Source organism: Natrix helvetica (assembly GCF_964273705.1).
Source record: "Natrix helvetica genome assembly, chromosome: 8".
NCBI lineage: Eukaryota > Metazoa > Chordata > Lepidosauria > Squamata > Natricidae > Natrix > Natrix helvetica.
Window position 1 is genome coordinate 23,216,082 of NC_138559.1, and position 22,366 is coordinate 23,238,447.

At 45.2% G+C, this 22,366-nt stretch overlaps 1 protein-coding gene across 1 annotated transcript in view; it reads left to right on the plus strand.

The window, feature by feature from the left end:
• The first annotated feature begins 366 nt into the window (after window positions 1-366).
• The window catches only part of JAM3 (junctional adhesion molecule 3), a 34,077-nt gene continuing 12,077 nt past the window's right edge, over window positions 367-22,366 (plus strand). The window contains exons 1-4 of the mRNA XM_081961356.1: window positions 367-490; window positions 20,829-20,894; window positions 21,322-21,435; window positions 22,050-22,202. Coding sequence (XP_081817482.1) covers window positions 451-490; window positions 20,829-20,894; window positions 21,322-21,435; window positions 22,050-22,202 — 373 coding nt within the window. The 5' untranslated portion in view covers window positions 367-450. The remainder of the gene's footprint in view (window positions 491-20,828; window positions 20,895-21,321; window positions 21,436-22,049; window positions 22,203-22,366) is intronic.

Consider the following 22,366-nt stretch of genomic DNA (forward strand, 5'->3'; position numbering starts at 1 on the left):
CCAAGATGAGATCTCAAATGGAACACATTCCCGCCCCACCCCTTTCTTCCTTCTTTCCTTCTTTCTTTCCTTCCTTCCTTCCTTCCTTCCTTCCTTCCTTCCTTCCTTCCTTCCTTCCTTCCTTAATTAATTACTTAATTAATCAATCAATCGAGCTTTTCAATTGCGCTGGGTCCCGCGCCGCCCTCCCCGCATCCTCTCCCGGCGGTCCCATCCCCGCCACGCAGGCCGGGGATGCGGTTGCCGGGGCAACGGAGCCCAGCATCTCGGGTCGCCTAGCAACCGGCTCTCCCCGGCTTCCTTTCCCCGCCTGCTCCGCGCCGTCCCTCTTTCTCTCTCTCTCTCTCTCTCCCCCTCCGTCTCTCCTCCCACCCGGCGCTGGGATCAAGCCAAGCGGGGAATGCGCAAGCTCGGCCGGGCCAGAACGGACGCCCCGAGTCCCTCGGCATCATGGCGCTTTGGCGGCCGGCGCTGCTGCTTCTGCTGCTCCGTGAGTCTCTCCCGGTTGGTTGTGTGTATGCGGGGATCGGGGATCCCTCGATGGAGGGAAAGGAGGCGAGCCGGACCCAAAGGAGAACCCGGGCGGGGCCTTTCCAAGCGGGAGGGAAGAAAACCGGGAAGGGGGGGGGTCATTATTTCCCGGTCTTCACAGCCCCCTTTTCCCTTCTCCGAGGTCCTATTGTTTCCAGCATCCGCCAGTTGCAAAGTTAGGCGATGCGGGGTTGGGGGGGATTGAGGGGGTGGCAGGGGGTCTTTGGGGAGTTTTTCTCCCTAACCCATCATCCTTGGGCAGAGAGTTCCTGAAACAATAGGCCCTTAGGCGTGCTTTCCCCAAGGGTTGGTTGTGTGCCTTACAAGGGGGAGGAAAACTTTTCTCCAGTCCAGCATTTGGGACAAAGGGAAAGGAGTTGTAACTGCTTGGGGGAGGGGAAAAAGTTTTGTTTTTTGTTTTTGCTCTTTTCAAGGCCTAAACCCAAAAGAGTTGTGAGTTGGGCGATTGTAGGATTCTCCACAAAACAAAGGCACTGCTGAATGCAATTATATTTGCCGGCTGCCTGGCTCAGAAGTATCTCCTAAGTAGCTGCCAGACCTACACACCCACACACCCTCCTTCGTAGTTGTTCGTTCAACTATACCTGTTGGATGTTGTCCTGGTGAGCTTCTCCTGAGTTGGTACAAAATGTATATTCTTGGGAAGGAAGGAAGGAAGGAGGGAGGGAGGGAGGGAGGGAGGGAGGGAGGAAGGAAGGAAGGAAGGAAGGAAGGAAGGAAGGAAGGAAGGAAGGAAGGAAGGAAGGAAGGAAGGAATTTTCCCTGGACTGTGGGTGCTCCATTACTGGAGATTGTGGTTGGTACAAATAACTTGGAATATGCAAACAGAGAATCAGAAATAAAATAATATTTATCATGTATATTTGGAAAGAAAGAAAAGAAAGAAAGAAAGAAAGAAAGAAAGAGGGGGAAAGAAGGAGGAAAAGGGAGGGAAGGAGGGAGAGAGGGAAGGAAGGAAGGAAGGAAGGAAGGAAGGAAGGAAGGAAGGAAGGAAGGAAGGAAGGAAGGAGGGAAGTTTGGTGATTGGCCTTTTTGTGTTTCCCATTCAATTGTTTTTATGGATTGTGGATTTCATGGAGTTGTAAAGTAGTTTGAAGGCATCTTCCTCCCAACCAATCTGTTCCCCTTTTCCGTAACTTGGGTTGTGCGTGTAAAGGGTGGAGGAATGGCTGAACTAACAAGACTTGTCTGTTATTATTATTTTCCTAACCTTTCTCTCCCGTCTGTCTTTATCAAGAGTCCCAACATTGTTTTTGAATGGTGTCCTTGGAAGTTTTTCAACTGCAACCTCAAGAAGTAGAGCTAAGCGATAGTAACTGGCCCCAAATCACCCATTATTTTTTTTTGTCCTTTACTCCAAGTGTGGCCACTGCAAGCTGGCATAGGCTGTTGTAGAAGTGGCTACTACAGGTAGTCCTCAATTTACAACAGTTCATTTAGTAACAATTTAAAGTTACAACAGCACCGGGGGAAAAAATGACTTATGACCGTTTTGGACCAGTGGTGGGTTTTAATTTATTTTACTACAGGTTTACTCGTGCACGCATGCGCAGAAGCATCTGGGCGGGTGGGCGGAGCCTCACCTGAATCAGCAGAAACCCACCTCTGCTTAGGACTTTTGTATTACCCCGCCACACTCATGGGATCAAAATTCAGATGCTTGGCAAATGGTTCATACTTATGACCGTTACTGTGTCCCGGGGTCACGCAATCCCCTTTTGCGACCTTTGGACCAGCAAAATCAATGGGGAAGCCAGATTCACTTAATGACCGTTGTTAGTAACTTATCAACGGCAGTGATTTGCTTAACAACTAGGGCAAGAAAGGTCGTAAAACGAGACAGTTCACAAATGTCTCACTTAACAGAAACAGAAATTTGGGGCTCAATTGTGGTCGTAAGTCGAGGACTACCTGTACATTTGAAGTATGTAAAAAAAATTGAAAGTTGAGGTTTTAATGTTAACTGGGAGGTTCTACTCTGCTAAAAAGAGTCAGTGCTTTTCTTTAGTTTTTCCCCCCCTCTTAACCCTAACACGTCTTTCTTTCCTCTTTTCCCTCCCTCATTTCCGCGCTCTTTTCATTTTCATTTGTATTTTATTCTTCAACAAGTCCCATAAAAAAATATCAGTTTCTTTCTTTAAAAAAAAAAAAAAAAAGAACAGCTGGCACATTTGATCCATTTGCTTTGCTCAAAACTATTTTGGGGAGTTGAATAAAGTAAAGCCAGAAAAAAAAAAAAACAAGGGTGGAAACTTTTACTTTGAACTGAGCCACTCTTCATCTGTACGCCATTTCGAATGTACACATATTTAACGCTTGTGGAAGACACAAAGTGGTGCTATATGTGTGTGTGGATGGCATTTTGTCCCTCCCGATGGTTTCCGTTCTTTATCATCTTTGCAGGAGACAATCTTTACTCCTGTCCCGTTATACAAAAACGTGGATTCCCCCCCCCCCCCCAATCTTCCAAGTGTTTCTGGGCTTATCTTGAGGAGGAGAGATTTAGGAATGTGCAGCTTGGCCAGCTGATACTGGATCCATCTTCACTTGGCAACAGAGAGACTCATTGTTCTGGGGGCCCCCAATGCAAATGCTTGCAGCTTTTATTGCAAAAACATTTGCTAATTCCATTCATGAATGAGTTAGGGCTTGCTTGGGGTTTGGGCTAATAATAAAGGGCCAGATAGGGCAGCTTGGGTGGGTTTTGTTCTAGGGGAATGTTCAGCTAACATACATACTTTCTATCTCAGAGGGTAGATGCCCCTGGGTAAAATATAACAAATAGATGAGATTAGCGTTGTGGTTTGGAATTTGCCGATCCTTATTGAGAAAATGAGTGCATTAAGGAAATAGCCCAGACTTCCTGATGGTCACTTCCAGGGACCACACATATTTCCTTGCAAAATATACAGAGAACTGTATGAGTGTCTGATCACAATCTCACACAGCTTCCTTACTAACATGATATTTTGGGGAGAATGGGAGATAAATTTTATTTATTTACTTACATCGTTGGGCTGAGCAGTTTGCCATTTGGTGGCAAACATTTCGTCACCATTCGAGGAGATGTCATCCGTGCGCTTTGAATTGTGCTCCGTCTGTCAGGGCGCTGATCTTTCAATACCTTTAGTACCAAATTAGTGTGGATGGAATGGAATGGAATAGAACAGAATAGAATAGAAGTAGAAGTAGAAGTAGAAGTAGAAGTAGAATTCTTTATTGACCAAGTATGATTGGACACACAAGGAATTTGTCTTTGGTGCATAAGCTCTCAGTGTATGTAAAGAAAAATAAAATAGAATACATTCATCAAGAATCATAAGATACAACACTTAGTGATAAGTCATAGGTTAATAAACAATCAAATTATACTAAGAAACAAATAGAACACTATAAATTTTAAAGATACAAGCAATATGGTTATAGTCATAAGTGGAAAGAGATAGGTACTAAGAAGGACGAGAAGAATAATACGTAATTTACATCACATCAAAAGACCAGGGCTCGGACCGAGGAGCACAATTCGAAGCTCACTGACAACGTCTCCTCGAATGGTGACAAAATGTTTGCCCCCAAATTGCAAATTGCTCAGAGCTACTACCAACCTGAACTACTTATTTTCAAATACATTTCAGCCGCTTACATATTTATTCAGTTCTGTGGCCATCCGAATCCACAGGGACAGCTCTCTGTTTACCCCCCCACCCAAAAAAAAAATTAAAAAGAAGACCAGGACAGAAGAAAGGGGCCCTCTGATGTCCACTGATGAAATATTGAAATGTTGATTTCCAGTTCTTGCTTCTCCTTAACCAATCCTGATTTGCCAGGCGATTCTAAGATAGACCCAACACATCACCTTAGTCAGAGAGCAAAGGTATGATGCAGTGGTACAATTCAGCCGGTTCGATCTGGTTTGGGTGAACCGGTAGCGGTGATGGCAGGAGGCTCCGCCCATCCACCCGGACATCATCACATCCCGTTTTTAAAACTTTGCGCATGTGCGTAGTTGGCGCGCGCACTCACATTTTCGAACCGGTAGCGAAGATATGTTGATTTCACCCCTGGCATGATGGCAAAAATCCTGTGGACTAGGGAAATGTTCTTTTCCTTCTTCTTTTTTAAATTTCTCCAGCAGGCCAATCGTTAGAACAAATTTTCGAGCGGACTTGCCGTCCAGTTCTGAGTTTTGAATTGCACCCTAGTTTCCTAACTGACCCGTCCAATATATTTTGTCAGGACAGATGGTTAGCAAATTCTAATTTCTTCCTTTGCAAAATTTGCAGGGCTGGTTTCAGTCCCCACCCACGAAGCAATCTGGGATTTAACGCCACCACAAATAAGAAATCCGTTGACCCCTTCACCACAGTTCTTGAAAACCCAGTTTTGAATTGTGTGGGATCCCTTCCCAGAGACCTTAGTCTGCCCCAAACAACACAATCCTTTGGGCATCGGGTTAAAACTTTGCTAATCTCCCGGGCCTTTGATGTCAAGGCATAAAGATCTTGCTTATTAAATTCACTGCTGCTGCTTGTCTGCTGTTATTATTGGCTTAGCCTTTTATGTGATATTTTAGGCTTGTTTTAACCGAGCTGTTAGCTGCTCAAACACCCAGTCTGGCGATAAGGCGAGGCATCTCTGGTTTTTAAAACAGAGCAAATGTTCTTTGGATGTGATCAGGGGAGAGATAGAGGGAGAAAACCTTTGGTACAAGCAATTAAAAATTAATTGAGGTTTGTTTATGCTGGTTTTTCTCCCCTGCTAGCTCCCCCAAAAAAGCGTTTTATGGTAATAAAAATCAATGGGACGTAATATACGACAACTCTATTTGTAGGCTTGTAAAACAGGGACAAAAAACAAGACCAATGCAAGAATTTGTTTCAGACATGACAAATCTGCTTTTTGGCTTGCTGAGTTATGGGAATAATTCTTAACTGGTCTCTCCGATTGGTCTTTTAAATCAACTGAGTGCGAAAGAGTCTTGTTGCGTTGAAAACGTGAGACCACAAGTTGATTAAAAATGGAAGGAACCAAGTTAAGGATTGGAATCTCCCTGCTGAAAATTATTTCTGACTTTCAGTCTCTTAAAGTTCTAATCCTTTGTGATTATTATTATCGCTGGAGCTGTCATTTGCAGTCTTAATTCAAGCAGGCTTTTGGTTCAGGTATTCCATCCAGGTAAATGGGTGTTATGGTTTTGTGGGTGTCCAGTTAGAATAACAGTGTTGCAAGGGGCCTTGGAGGTCTTCTAGTCCAACCCCCTGCTTAGGCAGGAAACCTACACCACTTCAGACAAATGGCTATCCAACATTTTCTTAAAAACTTCCAGTGTTGGAGCATTCACAACTTCTGGAGGCAACTTCTGTTCCACTGATTAATTGTTCTGACCGTCAGGAAATTCCTCCTTAGTTCTAAGTTGCTTCTCTCCTTGATTAGTTTCCCCCCATTGCTTCTTACCACCCATTTTATGGTTTCATTTTTAAAATTATGACTTTTTTTCCTGTGTGGTTTCCCCTCCTCCCCCCCCCCTCCATTTTATGAACCACCCAGGGTCACTGGGTCACTTTATACAAATTTAATAAAGGAATAAATAATTTATTTAGGGAAATTCCTCCGGCCTCCAGAGCTAAGCAGGGTCAAATCTGTTTATGTGGGAACCCCTAGTAGGAACTCCTGACATGTAGGCAAGCAAAGAACATCCCAGAAAAAGCCGAAAGAAACTGCTTCCGTTGTGTTGCCAAGACAGCTATAGCACGCACGTATATAAGGGCATCTTTTTAACCTTAAAAGTTGTTGTTTTTTAACCCTTTTTCGTGCCTGGTGAAATCCAACCACGCACTCTTTCAGGACGAGTCTTAACTTCTTGAGAACTTCACCTGCTCCTGCAGATTCCGTGTGGGTCGCGTGCCCCCTCAAATAGCTGGGAGTTTTGGGATTCTCCGAAGACCCAAATAGGTTTCGTGCCCACAAAAGCCTTTTTGTAGCATTCTGGTCAGAATGTCCCGAGACAATCTCCCTTTTTTACAGAGATCCAGCTGTCCCTCAAGGAAGCAAGTGGTCCAAGCCAGCTGTCCACGCTTGTGTTCGGTCCTTTTTGGCTTTTTCTAGCCTAGTGGATTTGGCCTCCTAAATTGGAAAGGGGAAGGGGGAAGGGCAGGAAGAGCCCCCAAACTGCGTCACAGTTGATTTAAAAAAAAAGGCCCAAATGGGTTGCTTGGAATTGTTGTTTTAAATACATTCCGAAGCAAAATGTGAAATTTCTCCTGTAAACAACTCTTAAGCTTGGTCACGTTGTAAGAATTGATTTTTCCACCCCCTTTCTAGCTCTGGAGAAGAATGTGTGATATGAGCAAGCTGTCTTTGGACATCTTCTCCAAGCCGTGTTGTTGATTATGTAAATGGCTTTGAGTTCATGGAGAATTGCGTGCACATTTGTGCCAAGTCTTTGTCCATCAAGAAGCAAAGTCAAAAGAGCCATCCTCAAATTATTCGGCTTTCTTTCATCCGATGGCGTCTTTTCTGTCTATCCAGCTTTTGCGGGTCCTCCTCACAATTGTACACTCTCTCGACAGTGCCACATGGCTTCGGATGTCCATGACGAATAAAGGGTGGCGTGGTACAGAGGTTCGGCCTGTGAATTTACAGATTATAGATTAAGAGAATTGGAAGGGACCTTGTAGGTCATCTAGTTCAACCCTCCACCCAAGCAGACCCCATACCATTTCTGACAGATGGCAGTCCAGTCTCTTCTTGAAAGATTCCAGGGATGAAGCTCCCGCAACTTCCGAAGGCAACTTCTGTTCCATGGGTTGATTGTTCTCACTGCCAGAAAGTTCCTCCTTATTTCCAGGTTGAATCTCTCCTTGGTCAGTTTCCATCCATTATTCCTTGTCTGGCCTTCAGGTGCTTTGGAGAATAGCTTGACCCCCACTCCTCTCTGTGGCAGCCCCTCAAATATTGGAAGACTGCTCTCATGTCTCCCCTGGTCCTTCTCTTCACTAGACTAGGCATGCCAGAGGATGGTAAAGGACAGGAAGGCCTGGAGGAATGCAACTAACAACAACAGATTGAGGCTGATGTTGGCCGTTGGCAACTTTTTCTGTTTTGGAAAAAAAACAAAACCCTCTTTTGCAAAAGGATTGCAAAAATCACCCGTAGAGCTGGATTTTTTTATCAGGGAGGGAAAGGGGAATGATTTCCTGATTTTGTCCTCTCTGGGTTTCTGCTCCAGGTTCTTATCCTCCCCCCCCCGCCCCCCATCACTGCCTGAAGACCAAGTTAGAGGATCCCTAAAGTGGGTGTTTCAGAAGCTCCTGCACAATATCAAAGTGTGTGTGTGTATTCTGTGAATGCAGGGGGCACGTTGGCTGGCAGAGTTTCCCTGCAATCAATGCTGCGTCCTGTAAACCAAGAGTCACCAACCTTTCGGACCCCAGGGACAAATAAGTTCATAATTTTAAATCCCGCGGACAACTAATACGATCTGCCTAATGACCGGTTGGGTGGGCGTGGCCAGGTGGTCATGTGACTGGGTGGGCCTGGCCAAGTCAATGTCACTCATGTCAAGGGGCGCCTCGCCAGCCTCTACTCGCCCCCCCCCCTTCCCAGCCACTCCTCGCCTATCCGCCCAGGCTCCTTAGGACCCCAACAGGAAGCAGTTGCTGGAGCTAAGCAGCCACCAGGAGAAAGAGTTGGCCAAACAGCTCAGTTCAAATTCTGACCAAGAAGGAGGCTCAGCAGAAGCTCCTCACTGAGGACTACGAGCATAGGCTTTCCAAGCAGAGGGAAGACCTGTGGGAGTGCAAGGCCAGGTACCGGAGCCTGGAGGCTCAGCGGGCTGAGATGGTCAGCCAGTTCCAGGCCATGATGCAGTCCCACTGAAACAAGGCCCTCTGGCTCTTCGCCACCAGGGGCGCTTCCCTCCAGCCTTTGCCCAAAGCCCCACACCAGGTGGCTTAGGCAGACCCCATGTTGGAATTTCTGCCCCCCTCCAAAAAGACCCCAAAGGGGAACACTCTCTGCAGCCACACAAGCGTTCATTGCACGTATCCATCCCTTGGGCCGTAGTTTGAGGACTCCTGATTTAGTGCAATATAAAAAATACAAATAATTTTTCTGCGGACCACCAAAATTTTCTCATGGACCACCACATTCTTTGCGTTTTAAACAAAATGCGAGCAATCCAGGGTTATTCGCCTTCCCTCGAGGAACTGCCCCCTAAGTTGCTAAAATCCCCTGCAACAAAGTCTGGGAGAAAACAAACAAACAAACAAACAGTGAGAGCTTACAACAACCAGGGAGTTTGGAGAAAGTTTTGCTTCCTAACAAATCTGCCTCTTCTCTTGGCATCCTTTGTCATCCCTCCCACCCACCCACCCCCGACTCCCCATCCCACCCCCTTACCCGGCTGGCTTCCCTACAATTTAGTCCTGTGTGCATGTGTGCTGAGGCAGAAATGGGTGTTGTAAATTCAAAAGTCCCGTTTCACAGCTGATTGCACTCCTGTCCAGCCAGGAATGCATTCAAACATTTTCTAAAGCTCCGTTGAGTTGCAGCCCAGGGCGGAGAGTGGGATAAGCTCTTGATTCAGAATGCCTTTCCTGGGCTTTGCTGTTCCCCCCCAAAAAAATTCCCTTGGGTTGTAGAAAGGTTGAGGACAAAGAGATCCCTTTGTATTTTAAACATTCAACAATATCCAGAATGGTATTGGAGAGCCAGTATTGTGTAGTGGTTAAATCAGGAGACTGTGAGTTCTAGTCCCACTTTACTCATGAAAGATGGCTAAATGACTTGGGGCCAGTCACCAGAGATGGTGAATTCTAATCCTGTCTTGGGCTTGAAAACCTCATTTATGACTTGGGGCCAATCACTAGGCGACTGTGAGTTATAGTCCTGATTTAGGCATGAAAACCAACTGGGGACTTTGGGCCAATCACCAGGAAACTGTGTGTTATAGTCTTATCTTAAGCATGAAAGCTGGCTGGAGGACTTTGCACCAATCACCAGGAGACTGTGAGTTCTAGTGTTACATCAGGCATGAAAGCTACTTAAGGGCTTTAAGCCAATCACCAGGAGATGGTGAGTTCTAGTCCCGCTTTAGGCAAATTTTACATGTTGTCATCTTAAGAGTAACCATGTGAATTGGGTCTCCGCAGTGGTAGTCCAGCATCCTAACCAGTACCCCCATTAGCCTTAGGAGACCCCGTAACGAGAAAGTATGAGTGATGGCAATGCTTTTTACAGATATAGGAAGTGGCTCCCAGATGTCCTACAGAAATAAATCTGGATGGACCTCCATTAATTTTCAGGTCATCCTACTAAAAGTAAATAAAAATAATGACCTGCCTGACTCCATAACAGAAGGCCCCCAGGCCATCATGCAATATTACCAAATTAATGTTTCTTGCAGGATTGTAAATATATTTAGATTATACCCTCGGAAGGGCGTCTTAAAAATGCATTCCTGTATCGTATGCATTTTAAAGTCTTTTTCCCCCCAGATTTGCATTGCTGGACAGACCCTATTTCAAGGCTTCCAAAAAAAAGGGAAGGAAAAAAAATCTAAAAGATAAGGACCTCCTTTTATTCGGTGTTCATGGAAACAATGCTTTCTTTGCATGTAGATTTCATGGGAGATTAGTTTATTTGCTCAGCTTCCTGATTCTTCCCTCCCAGAGAATTAGGTGATGGTGCTACTTTAGAAATACGTCCCATTCCTCTCCCCCAACCCTTCCTCTCCCCTCCAGATTTCAGATTAACAGATTTGGAAGGGACCTTGTAGGTCATCTATTTCAACCCTCCACCCAAGCAGACCCCATACCATTTCTGACAGATGGCAGTCCAGTCTCTTCTTGAAAGCTTCCAGGGAGGAAGCTCCCGCAACTTCCGAAGGCAACTTCTGTTCCATGGGTTGATTTGTTCATTTTCTGTCAGAAAATTATCCTTATTTCCAGGTTAAATCTCTCCTTGGTCAGTTTCCATCCATTAGTCCTTGTCTGGCCTTTGGGTGCTTTGGAAAATAGCTTGGCCCCCTTCCTCTCTGTGCTAGCTCCTCAAATATTGGAAGATGCTCTCCTGTCTTCCCTGGTCCTTCTCTTCATTAGACTAGCCATGCCCAGTTCCTGCAACCATTTATCGTATGTTTTAGCCTCCAGTTCCCTAATCATCTTGGTTGCTCTTCTCTGCACTCTTTCCAGAGTCTCAACATCTTTTTTATAATGTGTTGACCAAAACTGGATGCCATGTTCTCGGTGTGGTCTTACTAGGGCTTTATAGTGTGGTATTAGCATCTTACTTGATCTTGATTGTATACCTCTGTTATTGCAATTTAGGATTGCATTGGCTTTTTTGGCTGTCGCTGCAGCCAAATTTTTTTTGAATCAATAAAATGATTTTATTCTACTAATAAAAGAAGGTGGTTCCAAAAATCTTCTCCAAGGTTATTTCAGTCACTAAGTTCAATTTATTTAAATGGTGCTTGGCCTTCCCATTCCGGCAAATATTCAACGTGCCTTGCCAATTTTTTTAAACTCCCTGTCAGAAGATAATTTTGGGGTTTCTATTCAGGCTGGGGTTGGGGTGGAGGGAGGGAAGGGGAAATATTTGTAAAATCTATTAAAACTCTTCAATTAAAAAAAAGGACAAAGAAACAGGCCGGCAACAGCACCGGCGACCAGGGAACCGGTTTGGGGGGAGGTGGCCAGCCTGGAAACAGAAAAAAAGGGTTCACTCTCTTCAGACGCTGCGTGTGGCCTGAAGCAGCCGAGGCGGTTTCTTAAATTCTTAATTTCTGCGTTTCAACCCCTGGTGCAAAAAAAAAATGGCTGATTGTGATGGGTTGTTGGCAGAGAAAACCCTTGTTTTCTTTTCTTCTTCAAAGCTTCTGGCCTCTGGGCTTAAGCAGGTATTTTAAAACAAATTGTTGCTGCGTCTGTAGATTTCGGAGAGAGATTAGCCTGGGAAAGAGTTGGTAATTGGGTCCTTCACCTTAGGAAGACGAGGAGTTGATCCTAAAGAGTTGTTTTAAGAATATACGCCACTGTTTGGGCTAAAGATAATTGCAAAGAGAGGAAAAAATGCTTGCTTGGCACCGGCAGCTGAACAAAAACTCAGCAATTGCTCCTACCCCCCCCCTCCCAGAAGCATCAGGTGAGAAGGAGAAAGTTTGGAGAAGCCGCTCCCTCGCCGCCAAGAAGATGCAAAGGCTAATTCGCCCTGGAATGTCAAGCAGGAGTGTCAAACTCACGGCTCGTGGGCTGGATTCGGCCCACAGGGTGCTTAGATCTGCCCCCCGAGGCCGCCCTGGGAACAGCAAAGGACCAGCCCACGGTGCCTCCGCCAGCGAAAACGGAGCTCGGGAAGCTACGCGCAGCTATCGCGGGCTCGTTTTCAGCTGCAATGTCCTCCTGCAGCCCTCTCACCAGTCAAAACGGAGCTTGGGGGGGGGGGACACGCGGCCCCGTTTTCGCTGGCGGAGGGCTATCAAAACAAACTAAAAACAAAACAAAAGGAGAAATGTTTCCCCTTCTGCATTTGAGCAGGCAAGAAGAAGGGACAGGAAAAGAGAAAGGGAAAGAGGAAAGAAAAGGAAAAGAAGGGCAGACAGGAAGAGAACAAGGAAGGAAAACTAAGTAAAGAGGGAAAGGAAGAAGAAAGGAGAAGGAGGAAGGAAGGAAAAGGGGAGGGAAGGGAGAGAGGGAAGGAAAGAAGGAAGGAAGGAAGGGAGGAAGGGAGGGAGGGAGGGAAAGGATTATAGTAGGAGTGAAGGAGGGTCTGAGGGAAGTCCTGCCTTAACACTTGGCCACCACAGGTGCCCCCCCGACACGAGTGACATCGAGCTGGCCACGCCCCCCCCCGCCCCCTTCCGAGGTCAAACACAACCCTGGCCCTCAATGAAATCGAGTTTGACACCCCTGGTCTGCAGGATTGAGCTTCACCTTGACCCATCCTTGTCTCCAATGTTGGCAACTTTAAGACTTGGGGACTTCAACTCCCAGATTTCTCCATCATGTATAGCTAGAGTTGGAGCCCTGAGGTCTACAACTCCAGCCAGGAAGTCCACACGTTGTAAGGTGGTCATCGGTCCCCAGGGTTGTGAAGATTGGACATCTTTGCGGTAAGATGAAAACAGAGGCAATGTCCAGATGACCATCTGCTCTCCAGCCAAGCTATTTAAGAGTATAGCGAGTCCTCATTTAGCGACAGTTCGAATGTCTTTGAATGGGTGACTAAGTCTCCATTGCACACCCTTCCAGAGAACTCTTGTTTATCTCACAGAATAAAATCCGAGAAAGCATTTGTCCCCAAATCCCAGAAATAAAGGCCCGTTTTCTGCAAAATCGTCATAAAATGTGATCCCGTCGTCACCATGGGCTGGCTACTAATGGACGTAACCGCAGTCCAGGTGCCAAGCGTCCGAAGAACAGGTGGCAGGGCTACCGTCCGTATTGAATCCGGGTCATCGGTCCTCTTTTAAGCAGTAGCCCGTAATTTTGAAGAGTTGTAAGTTGAGGATACGGATGCGCTGAACTTGTTGATCAGAAAGGTTGGCAGTTCGAACCCCTAGCGCCGTGTAACGGAGTGAGCTCCCGTGACTTGTCCCAGCTTCTGCCAACCTAGCCGTCCAAAAACATGTAAAATATGCAAGTAGAAAAATAGGGACCACCTTTGGTGGGAAGGGAACAGCGTTCGTTGCACCTTTGGCATTTATTCATGCTGGCAACATGACCATGGAGACGTCTTCGGACAGCGCTGGCTCTTTGGCTTTGAAACAGAAAAGAGCACCGCCCACTAGAGTCAGGAACGACTGGCACATATGTGAGAGGGGAACCTTTACCTTTTATAGCCTACGTAAGCCAAAGCTCCAAGATTTTTAAAAGTGGGAAGAGAAGAGCAGAAAGTTTAAAAGGCACTGATTTAAATAATGCCTAGTATCCCATGATTCCTTGTTCTTGGCAAGTATTGGCAAGGCTTCGTGATGTCACAAGCCTCCTCCCTGTTGGCCAGGCTTGCACAGGAAGGCGGGGTTTGATGGCTGCAGCCAATCGGGCTTCAGAACAACGTAGTGTTTTGCCAGACCTTGGCAGTGACTCCAGCAATAATGTGCTTTTTCAGCTGACTGTGGTTAGAGCTTCCCACGGCAGGACTCTCGGCAGTTTAAGTCAGCTTGAACTCTTGAGTTTCTTTGGGGCCGAATTCCTTAAACGCCGTTTTCGTCTTTCTGCAACAAATCCCTTCTCCTTTCAGCCCGCTCAGTCAGAAGATATATTCAGTGCACAGCCTGTCTTTGCGGTTAATATCAGCCACTCACTGCAAGAACAATTACTACCTCCCCCCCCGCAAAAAAAACCGGATGGAAAAACGACATAGAATAACAAAGCTGGAAGGGACCTTGGAGGTCTTCTAGTCCAACCCCCTGCTCAAGCAAGAGACCCTGTACCATTTCAGATTATTTGTTTCCAGAGAGTAAGTCATCTGTGTACCAAGTTTGGTTGAAATTGCTCCAGGCGTTCCAGAGTTATGCTGGAAACACACACACACGCATGCACACACACAGCCATTTTTATATATATAGAAAGGCAATTCTTGGCCAAAGTTCCTCTTTCTCTAAGATGTTTTTTTAAAAAGTTTTTGTGCCGTTCTGTTTTTAGAGAACAGTTTGTTGGCGCAATCCACGTTTCCCATTCCTTCAGTGCTTCGGCCTTTCCAAACTGGGGCCAAATTCATCATCTTTCAGGATCTTTTGGATGAATTTCAGAAAGATTCGAAAGCTTTAATAAATTGCTGGAGCCAGCTGAGAGCAGATGCTGAGATTGGTAGCTGGTAAGCGTAGAGGGTGGGACATTCTTGGCCATGAATCTGATTAGGAAGATTAGATGGGGCGGAGATCAAGGCTTAAGTGAGGGCCTTCTGTCTGTGGGTCATTTTTAGTGTAGCGGCTATGAGCCTATTGGTTGTATTGCTTGCTTTTGTCTATTTTTAACCAGGGTGGATTTGATTTAAATCAAGTCTATTTAAATCACGATTTAAATCACAATTCAAATCAAGTCTATTTAAGTCACGATTTAAATCACAATTTAAATCAAGTCAATTTAAATCACGATTTAAATCACGATTTAAATCAAGTCGATTTAAATCACAATTAAATAAATCACAATTTAAATCAGATTGATTTAAATCACTAGTAAAAGGTTTGATTTAAATCAACTCGATTTAAATCATAACTTAAAATTTAAATATGTAAATTTCAATCATAACTTTTAAATACAGTTCATTTAGTGACCAAAGTGACAATGGCACTGAAAGATGTGACTTACGACCATTTTTCACACTTGGTAACCTTTGCAGCATCCCCGGGGGGTCAGGTGATTTACTTAACGCGTGCTTGGCAATGGGTTCATACCTACGACCGTTGATGGGTCCCAGGCTCATGGGACCCCCCCTTTACAAGCGACAGATGGAAACTAGTCAAGGAGAGGAGCAAGCTAGAACTAAGAGGGAATTTCCTGACCGGGAGAACAATTAGCCAGTGGAACAGCTTGCCACTAGAAGTTGTGGCTGCTCCAAAACCTGGAAGTTTTTAAGAAAAGATTGGACAGCCATTTGTCAGGAATGGTGTGGGGTCTCCTGCTTGGGCAAGGGGGGGTTGCATTGTATTACTGTCAAGAAAAGCAAGAGTTGAGCGTAACTTGGACAAGACTTTAATTGAAGTTTTAATCCAAAACTGGAACGCCAAAATTTTTTTGGGGGGGGCTCGGTGTGACGTTCCCTGTTTCGTGTCAGGATCCAGACGGACCACGAGCCACAAGTCCTGGAACGCGGATCTATCAAAGGGAATCTTTGTCACATATTTGGGGGGGGGGGAATAGCTGTCTAAAAATAGAGGCAGAGGGAAGAAATGGCTCCAGGATTAGAAGAATCTGCCTTCTTAGCTAAACGCTTCAGGGGTTTGACTCCCCTTTAGGGGAGGCTGTTTTTAACACTTCCCCTGCTGAAAAAATACTCACCAGACTCATTTCGCTATTTTAAGGAAAGGAGGATGAACAGGCTCTCTGATAAGAAATGCTTCCATCTTCGGGAACTGGGTTTTTTATTTTTCTTCCCTCTTAAGAATGTCTAAACAACCCCACCTCATTTTGGGGGGCCCCTCTCCCTCCCTCTCTCTGCCTCTTTCTTTCTCTCTTCTTCTCTTTCTTTCTTTCTTTCTTTCTTTCTTTCTTTCTTTCTTTCTTTCTTTCTCGGTCTCTCTGCCTCTTTCTTTGTCTCTCTGTCTCTGTCTTTCTTTCTTTCTCTCTCTTTCTCTCTCTGCCTCTTTCTTTCTCTCTTCTTCTGTTTCTTTCTTTCTTTCTTTCTTTCTTTTTTTCTTTCTTTCTTTCTCGGTCTCTCTGCCTCTTTCTTTGTCTCTCTGTCTCTGTCTTTCTTTCTCTCTCTCTCTTTCTCTCTCTGCCTCTTTCTTTCTCTCTTCTTCTCTTTCTTTCTTTCTTTCTTTCTTTCTTTCTCGGTCTCTCTGCCTCTTTCTTTGTCTCTCTGTCTCTGTCTTTCTTTCTTTCTCTCTCTTTCTCTCTCTGCCTCTTTCTTTCTCTCTTCTTCTGTTTCTTTCTTTCTTTCTTTCTTTCTTTCTTTCTCGGTCTCTCTGCCTCTTTCTTTGTCTCTCTGTCTCTGTCTTTCTTTCTTTCTCTCTCTTTCTCTCTCTGCCTCTTTCTTTCTCTCTTCTTCTGTTTCTTTCTTTCTTTCTCTCTTTCTTTCTTTCTTTCTTTCTTTCTTTCTTTCTCGGTCTCTCTGCCTCTTTCTTTGTCTCTCTGTCTCTGTCTTTCTTTCTTTCTCTCTCTTTCTCTCTCTGCCTCTTTCTTTCTCTCTTCTTCTGTTTCTCTTTCTTTCTTTCTTTCTTTCTTTCTTTCTTTCTCGGTCTCTCTGCCTCTTTCTTTGTCTCTCTGTCTCTGTCTTTCTTTCTCTCTCTCTCTTTCTCTCTCTGCCTCTTTCTTTCTCTCCCTCCCTCCCCTCTCTCTGCTTCTCCCCCCCCCCCATTGCTGATTCTTTTCGGGGGATAATATTTATTCCTGGCACAGATATGCTGTTTTTCTTATCCCCCGTCTCAGCCCTGGAAAAATATATATATCTGGGAATGGCTTCATCTGCCTTTGTTCCTGTATTTGGAATGCACTCCAGCCCAGGGCGAGGTTTTAACCAAGAATTTTGGCCAAGGAGGGAAAGGGGGGGGGGGGGATCAAGTTCTTTTGAGCTTTCCATCGTTTGGCTTACGGTTTCTTCTAGGCTCAGCCTCTTTTTAAACATTTTTTTAATTTAAGTTATTTTTCTTGTTAGTTGCAAAGTCGTATCTGACCCATCATGACCCCCATGGACAACGTTCCTCCAGGCCTTCCTGTCCTCTACCATCCTCTGGAGCCCATTTAAGCTCACGCTGGCTGCTTCAGTGGCTCCATCCAGCCACCTCATTCTCTGTCGTCCCTTTCTTCTTTTGCCCTCCATCTTTCCCAGCATGAGGCTCTTCTCCAGGGAGTCCTTCTTCCTTCTCATTAGATGGCCAAAGGATTTGAGTTCCCTCTTCAGGATCTGGCCTTCTAAAGAACAATCAGGATGGATCTCCTCCAGGACTGACCGGTTGGATGGCCTTGCAGTCCAAGGGACTCAATGCAGGAGTCTTCTTCTCCAGCACCAGAGTTCAAAGGCCTCCATTCTTTGACGCTCAGCCTTCCTTATGGTCCAACCTTCACAGCCATCCATTGCAACTGGGAGAGCCACAGCCTTGACTATACGCACTTTTGTTGGCAGGGTGATGCCTCTGCTTTTTAGGATGCTGTCTAGATTTTTCATAGCTTTCTTCCCAGGAGCAAGCGTCTTTTAATTTCTTTTAATAACTTTTAATTAAGTTATTAAGTATTCTAAAATACAAAAGTAAATAAAAGAGCAGCGAGAAGGGAAATGGGAAAGAGAGGTGAGGAAAAGTAAGGAAAAGGAAAGAAAAAGAGGCCTTGACTTCCGACTCTGTTGCAGTAGAATAAGGCATTAGCATCAAATTGCAGCTTTTTTGTTTTCCCATAATGATATGAACAAGTCATTTCTATAAAGAGCTATCAGTCATCACTTCCTTTTAAGGACCCCATAATCCCTTGCGGGGTGGAGTCTGGGCAGCTGAGTGGAGCAGGGTATTTACTGGCCAGATGCCCTTCGTGTCACCATTGAGGAGTTTTGTTCAGCAGATAAATTCTCATTGTGCCCAGAGAGAGAAATATCTGCATCTACCTAGGATCGAAGGCTTATAAAGATCTATCAATCTAATCTATAAAACCCAAAGTCAAAGTTAAGTCGCTAACTGCTGCCCATTATTGTTCTTGGACCAAAAGTTCTTCCTTTCTTGTACTTGGCATGTTGGAGAATTTATTTAGCCCTGGAAGGTGCCAGTTAAAACTTCCAATGCTTTTGACCCTCCGGAGTCAAATAATACACAAATAGCATTCTTTTGGACTCGTTCCCAGCAGAGAGAAGCCAGAAATAGATTCAGATTCACCCCTATACAGGTAACCTTCGACTTACAACCGTTTGTTTAGTGGCTGTTTGAAGTTAGAAGAGCAGAAAGAGGGAGAAAAGTGATTGATGCGAAAAAAAGATCATAACATCGGATCCGGCCATAGGGTGACCTGCTTTACAACTATCACAACTTATGACCAAGAGCGTGGGCTCAGTTACGGTTGTAAGTTGAGGACTACTTATAAGGACCTACAGGAAGTCCTTAGCTTACAACCACAACTGAACCCCACAGTTTCTGTTGCTATGCGAGACAGTTGTGAAATGAATTTGATTTTCAGCACAAAAGTAAAAGAAATATCTCTTTGTGGATTTCCCCAAGTGTTGAGGAGGGGCCGGGGATGACGACAAATGAAGTGCATTCTATAACCCGGGAAATATGGGGGTAGTCCTTAAGTTAAGACAACACAATTGAGCCCAAAATTTACGTTGCTAAGAGAGACATTTGAATTTTCCCTGTTTTACAACCTTTCTTGCCATCATTGTTAAATGAAGTGCTGCTGTAGTTACGTAAGTGAGCAACGTGGTTGTTAAGCAAATCAGGTTTCCCCATTGATTTTGCTTGCCAGAAAGTCGCAAAAGGTAAATCTCGTGACCCGTGGGACCATGCAACTGTCATAAATGCGAGTCAGTTGCCAACGGTCAGTTCACCAAAGCCAATTCGCCACAGCCAACTCAACAACAGTCAGTTCACCTTGGCCAACTCAAAATGGTCAATTCGCCATGGCCAACTCTTCATGCCCAACTCACAACAGTCAGTTCACCATAGCTAATTCTCCACAGCCAACTCACAATGGTCAATTCGACACAGCCAACTCAACAACAGTCAATTCACCATGGCCAACTCACAATGGCCAACTACAATGGTCAATTCAAGCTAGCCAACTCAACAACAGTCAATTCGGCATGGCCAACTCACAAGGGTCAATTCGCCATGGCCAACAGTCAGTTCACCATAGACAATTCGCCACAGCCAACTCACAAGGGTCAATTCACCATGGCCAACTCACAAGGGTCAATTCACCATGGCCAACTCACAAGGGTCAATTCACTATGGCCAATTTGTCATGGCCAACTCACAAGGGTCAATTCTCCATGGCCAACTCCCTGCGGGACAAGACTTACACTGATATCAAAGAAATGGTGGAATAGAATCATTAAAGAAAAGATGCAAAAGGAGGGACAAAAAGAACTCTGAATGACAAAAAAAAATTAAAACAATTTTTATTTATTTATTCTAAATGATTACATTGAATTGATCAAATGCCCTATGGCCAATTGACCGCGGTGAGTTGGCCGTGGCGAATTGACCATGGCGAGTTGGCCAGAGTGAGTTGGCTGCAGCAAGTTGCCCCATTCCGCCCAGAGCGCATCCCAAGGAAAGAGCCGAGAAATGATGTGTTCACATTGAACTGCACTCTCTCACACACACAAAACACAAAGGGAAACACCCGGAAAAGCCCTTTTGTCTGTTCCGATGGCTGAATTTCCTGTCCCTAATCTTTGACATCTGCTCCGTCTTTCCTGGCTTCTGCCAGCAGCTCTGTCAGAGCTAGGGGGGGAGGGGGGGGAGGGCAGGAGGACTGAGACTCTGCCAGAAAGAAGCCAACAGGAAAAAAATAATAATAATTAAGACGATGCAAATTGCTGATCTTCTTCTTTCGGCTTAAAAAAAGAGCCACAGCCGCGAGAGTGTAACACAAGCTGTTTACCGGCATTGTTACCTGTGTGCCTCCAGACAGCCGAGATTACACCCTGGCGATTATCCTGATTAGCAATGGTACCTCCTGCAGCTGAATGTGTGAGGGGAGGGAGGGGGGACACTCACAGGTTATCTAATTTTAGAGGATGGTAGATGAACTTTGTGGCAGCAGGGCTGACTCATCCTGCAAAACCATGGTTTAAAAGACACAGGCCACTCTTTTGCAAGACAACAAAGCCCATATTTTGGACACAGAGGATCGCTGGTTTGAAAGACGGGGACCAAGAGACCATCTATGTCCAAATTATCCAAACAGCTAGACACAAAGGCAGTTTCCCCCCGCATGCCGTTACTCTGCTCACCAACTCATTCCCACAACACTGTCAAACTAGTTACTAAGACTGTATTACTATTTTTCTTCTTATCCTTCCTATTACCTATCTCCTTCCACTTATGACTTTGTTGCTTGTATCTTTATGATTTATATTGTTTTATTTCATTTCCTAGTATGAGTTTGATTGCTTATTTATAGGATCCTATAACTATCACTGTTGTATCTTATGATTCTTGATGAATGTATTTTTATGTACACTTAGAGCTTATCCACCGAAGACAAATTCCTTGTGTGTCCAATCACACTTCACCAATAAATAATTCTATTCTATTCTATTCTATTCTACTCTACTCTACTCTACTCTACTCTACTCTATTTGTTATATTCTATTCTACTCTACTCTACTCTACTCTACTCTACTCTACTCTACTCTACTTATTCTATTCTATTCTTCTATTGTACTCTACTCCACTCTATTTGTTCTACTCTACTCTACTCTATTCTACTCTACTCTACTTATTCTATTCTATTCTTCTACTGTACTCTACTCCACTCTATTTGTTCTACTCTACTCTACTCTAAATGGCAAATCAACAAGTGAAGCCTGCAAGCCAGGTTAGCACCCTAACCTGCCCCAATTTGGTTTCAACATGTTTGAGAAGCCTTTCCTGTTTCTTAACCTACCTCTCGTTTGCTTCCTAGGCTACAGAGTCCTGGCGATAGAGCTGATCTCGAAAAATATCAATCCGGTGGTGGAAGAATTTCGACGTAAGTATGGGGCGAGCAAAAGAGCACGACCGTATCCTAGCCAGTGTCTGGCTTGTCACCCTCTTTACCAACCCACAGCCACATTGGCTGGAAGCCACGGGGTTTCAAAAAGCCAGTTGCCTCGGGAAGACACAACTTTGTTTGGCCTTGACCTGGCATCAGGGGTAGGCTTCAGCCAGTTCGTGCGAGCTGGTAGCTCCGAAGATCAGCCCGCTCCTGGGCTTTACCCAACTATATTTCCTTGGGGTTTTTTAGCCCAGCTGATGGGTTGCCGCGCCTCAGCTGTTTTCCTGTGTGGCAGGCAGGACAGGCGCGCGCGCAAAGCCCATGCTCCGCAAACCAGTTGTTAAATTGGTAGGATCCCACCCGTGGCTGGCATCTATCTCCACATCGCCTCGTGATGTCTGTTGTGTGTGTGTCTTTGCAGAAGCCGAACTGTCCTGCATTATTGCTGCCACCAAAACAGCGAATCCTAGGATCGAATGGAAGAAAATCGGCAGCCAAGGGACAACCTACGTGTATTTTGACGGCAAGGTGCAAGGTAGAAAGTCAAATTTTTGAAGAGTCAAATTTTTTTAAAAAAGTTTTTGCACTCTGCAGACCTCCCAAAAGTGGCCCGTTTTTCGCGAAAATGGGCCCATTTCTTTTCCAAAAAAAGGCATGAATAGCCTTTAGGGGGCTTGCAAACTGCTCCTGAGGAGTGCCCCCCCCCCCCAAAATAAGCAAAAAATGGATCACTTTTTGCAAAAACGGGCCTGTTTTTTGTCAAAGAAATTGCATGCATAGACTTTAGGAGGCTTATAGAGTACTCCTGGGGGCTTGGGGGGGAAATTGAGCAAAAACCAGTCCGTTTTTCACTTATTTCTGCCTTCCCCAGCCCCCAGGAGCACTCTGAAAGCCTCCTAAAGGCTATGCATGGCCATTTTGGTGAAGGGGGCGGCGTTTCGGGAGGCAAAAAATGCTCTATTCAGTGTATAAGACACACCCAGATTTTCATCCTCTTTTTTGAGGGAAAAAGGTGCGTCTTATACTCTGAAAAGTACGGTAGCTGTGGAAATGTTTGGGCTCGATTATGGTCGTAAGTCGAGGACCGCCTGTATACTGGGGTCTTCAGGCTGCCTATCTCCTCTGCTTCTCCTCCTCCTCCACCCTTAGGAGAATGGGCGAACCGGGCCCAGCTCAGCAGCAGGACGTCTCTGACCATTTACAACGTCACCAGAGCTGATAAGGGGATTTACCGGTGTGAGGTCGTAGCTCCCGACGATGCCAATCTTGGCGCAGAAATCAACGTTAACCTCACCGTTCACGGTACGTTTCATGATAAACCTGGAGTAAGCTTCATAGGCCATGCCTGTTTCCCTTCCATAGGAATCTAGACTGGAAAGCAAGCTTGTGTGTGTGTGTGTGTGTCTGTGTCTCTGTGTGTCTGTGTGTGTGTTTGTGCGTGTGTATGAAAGAGGAAGAAACAGAAA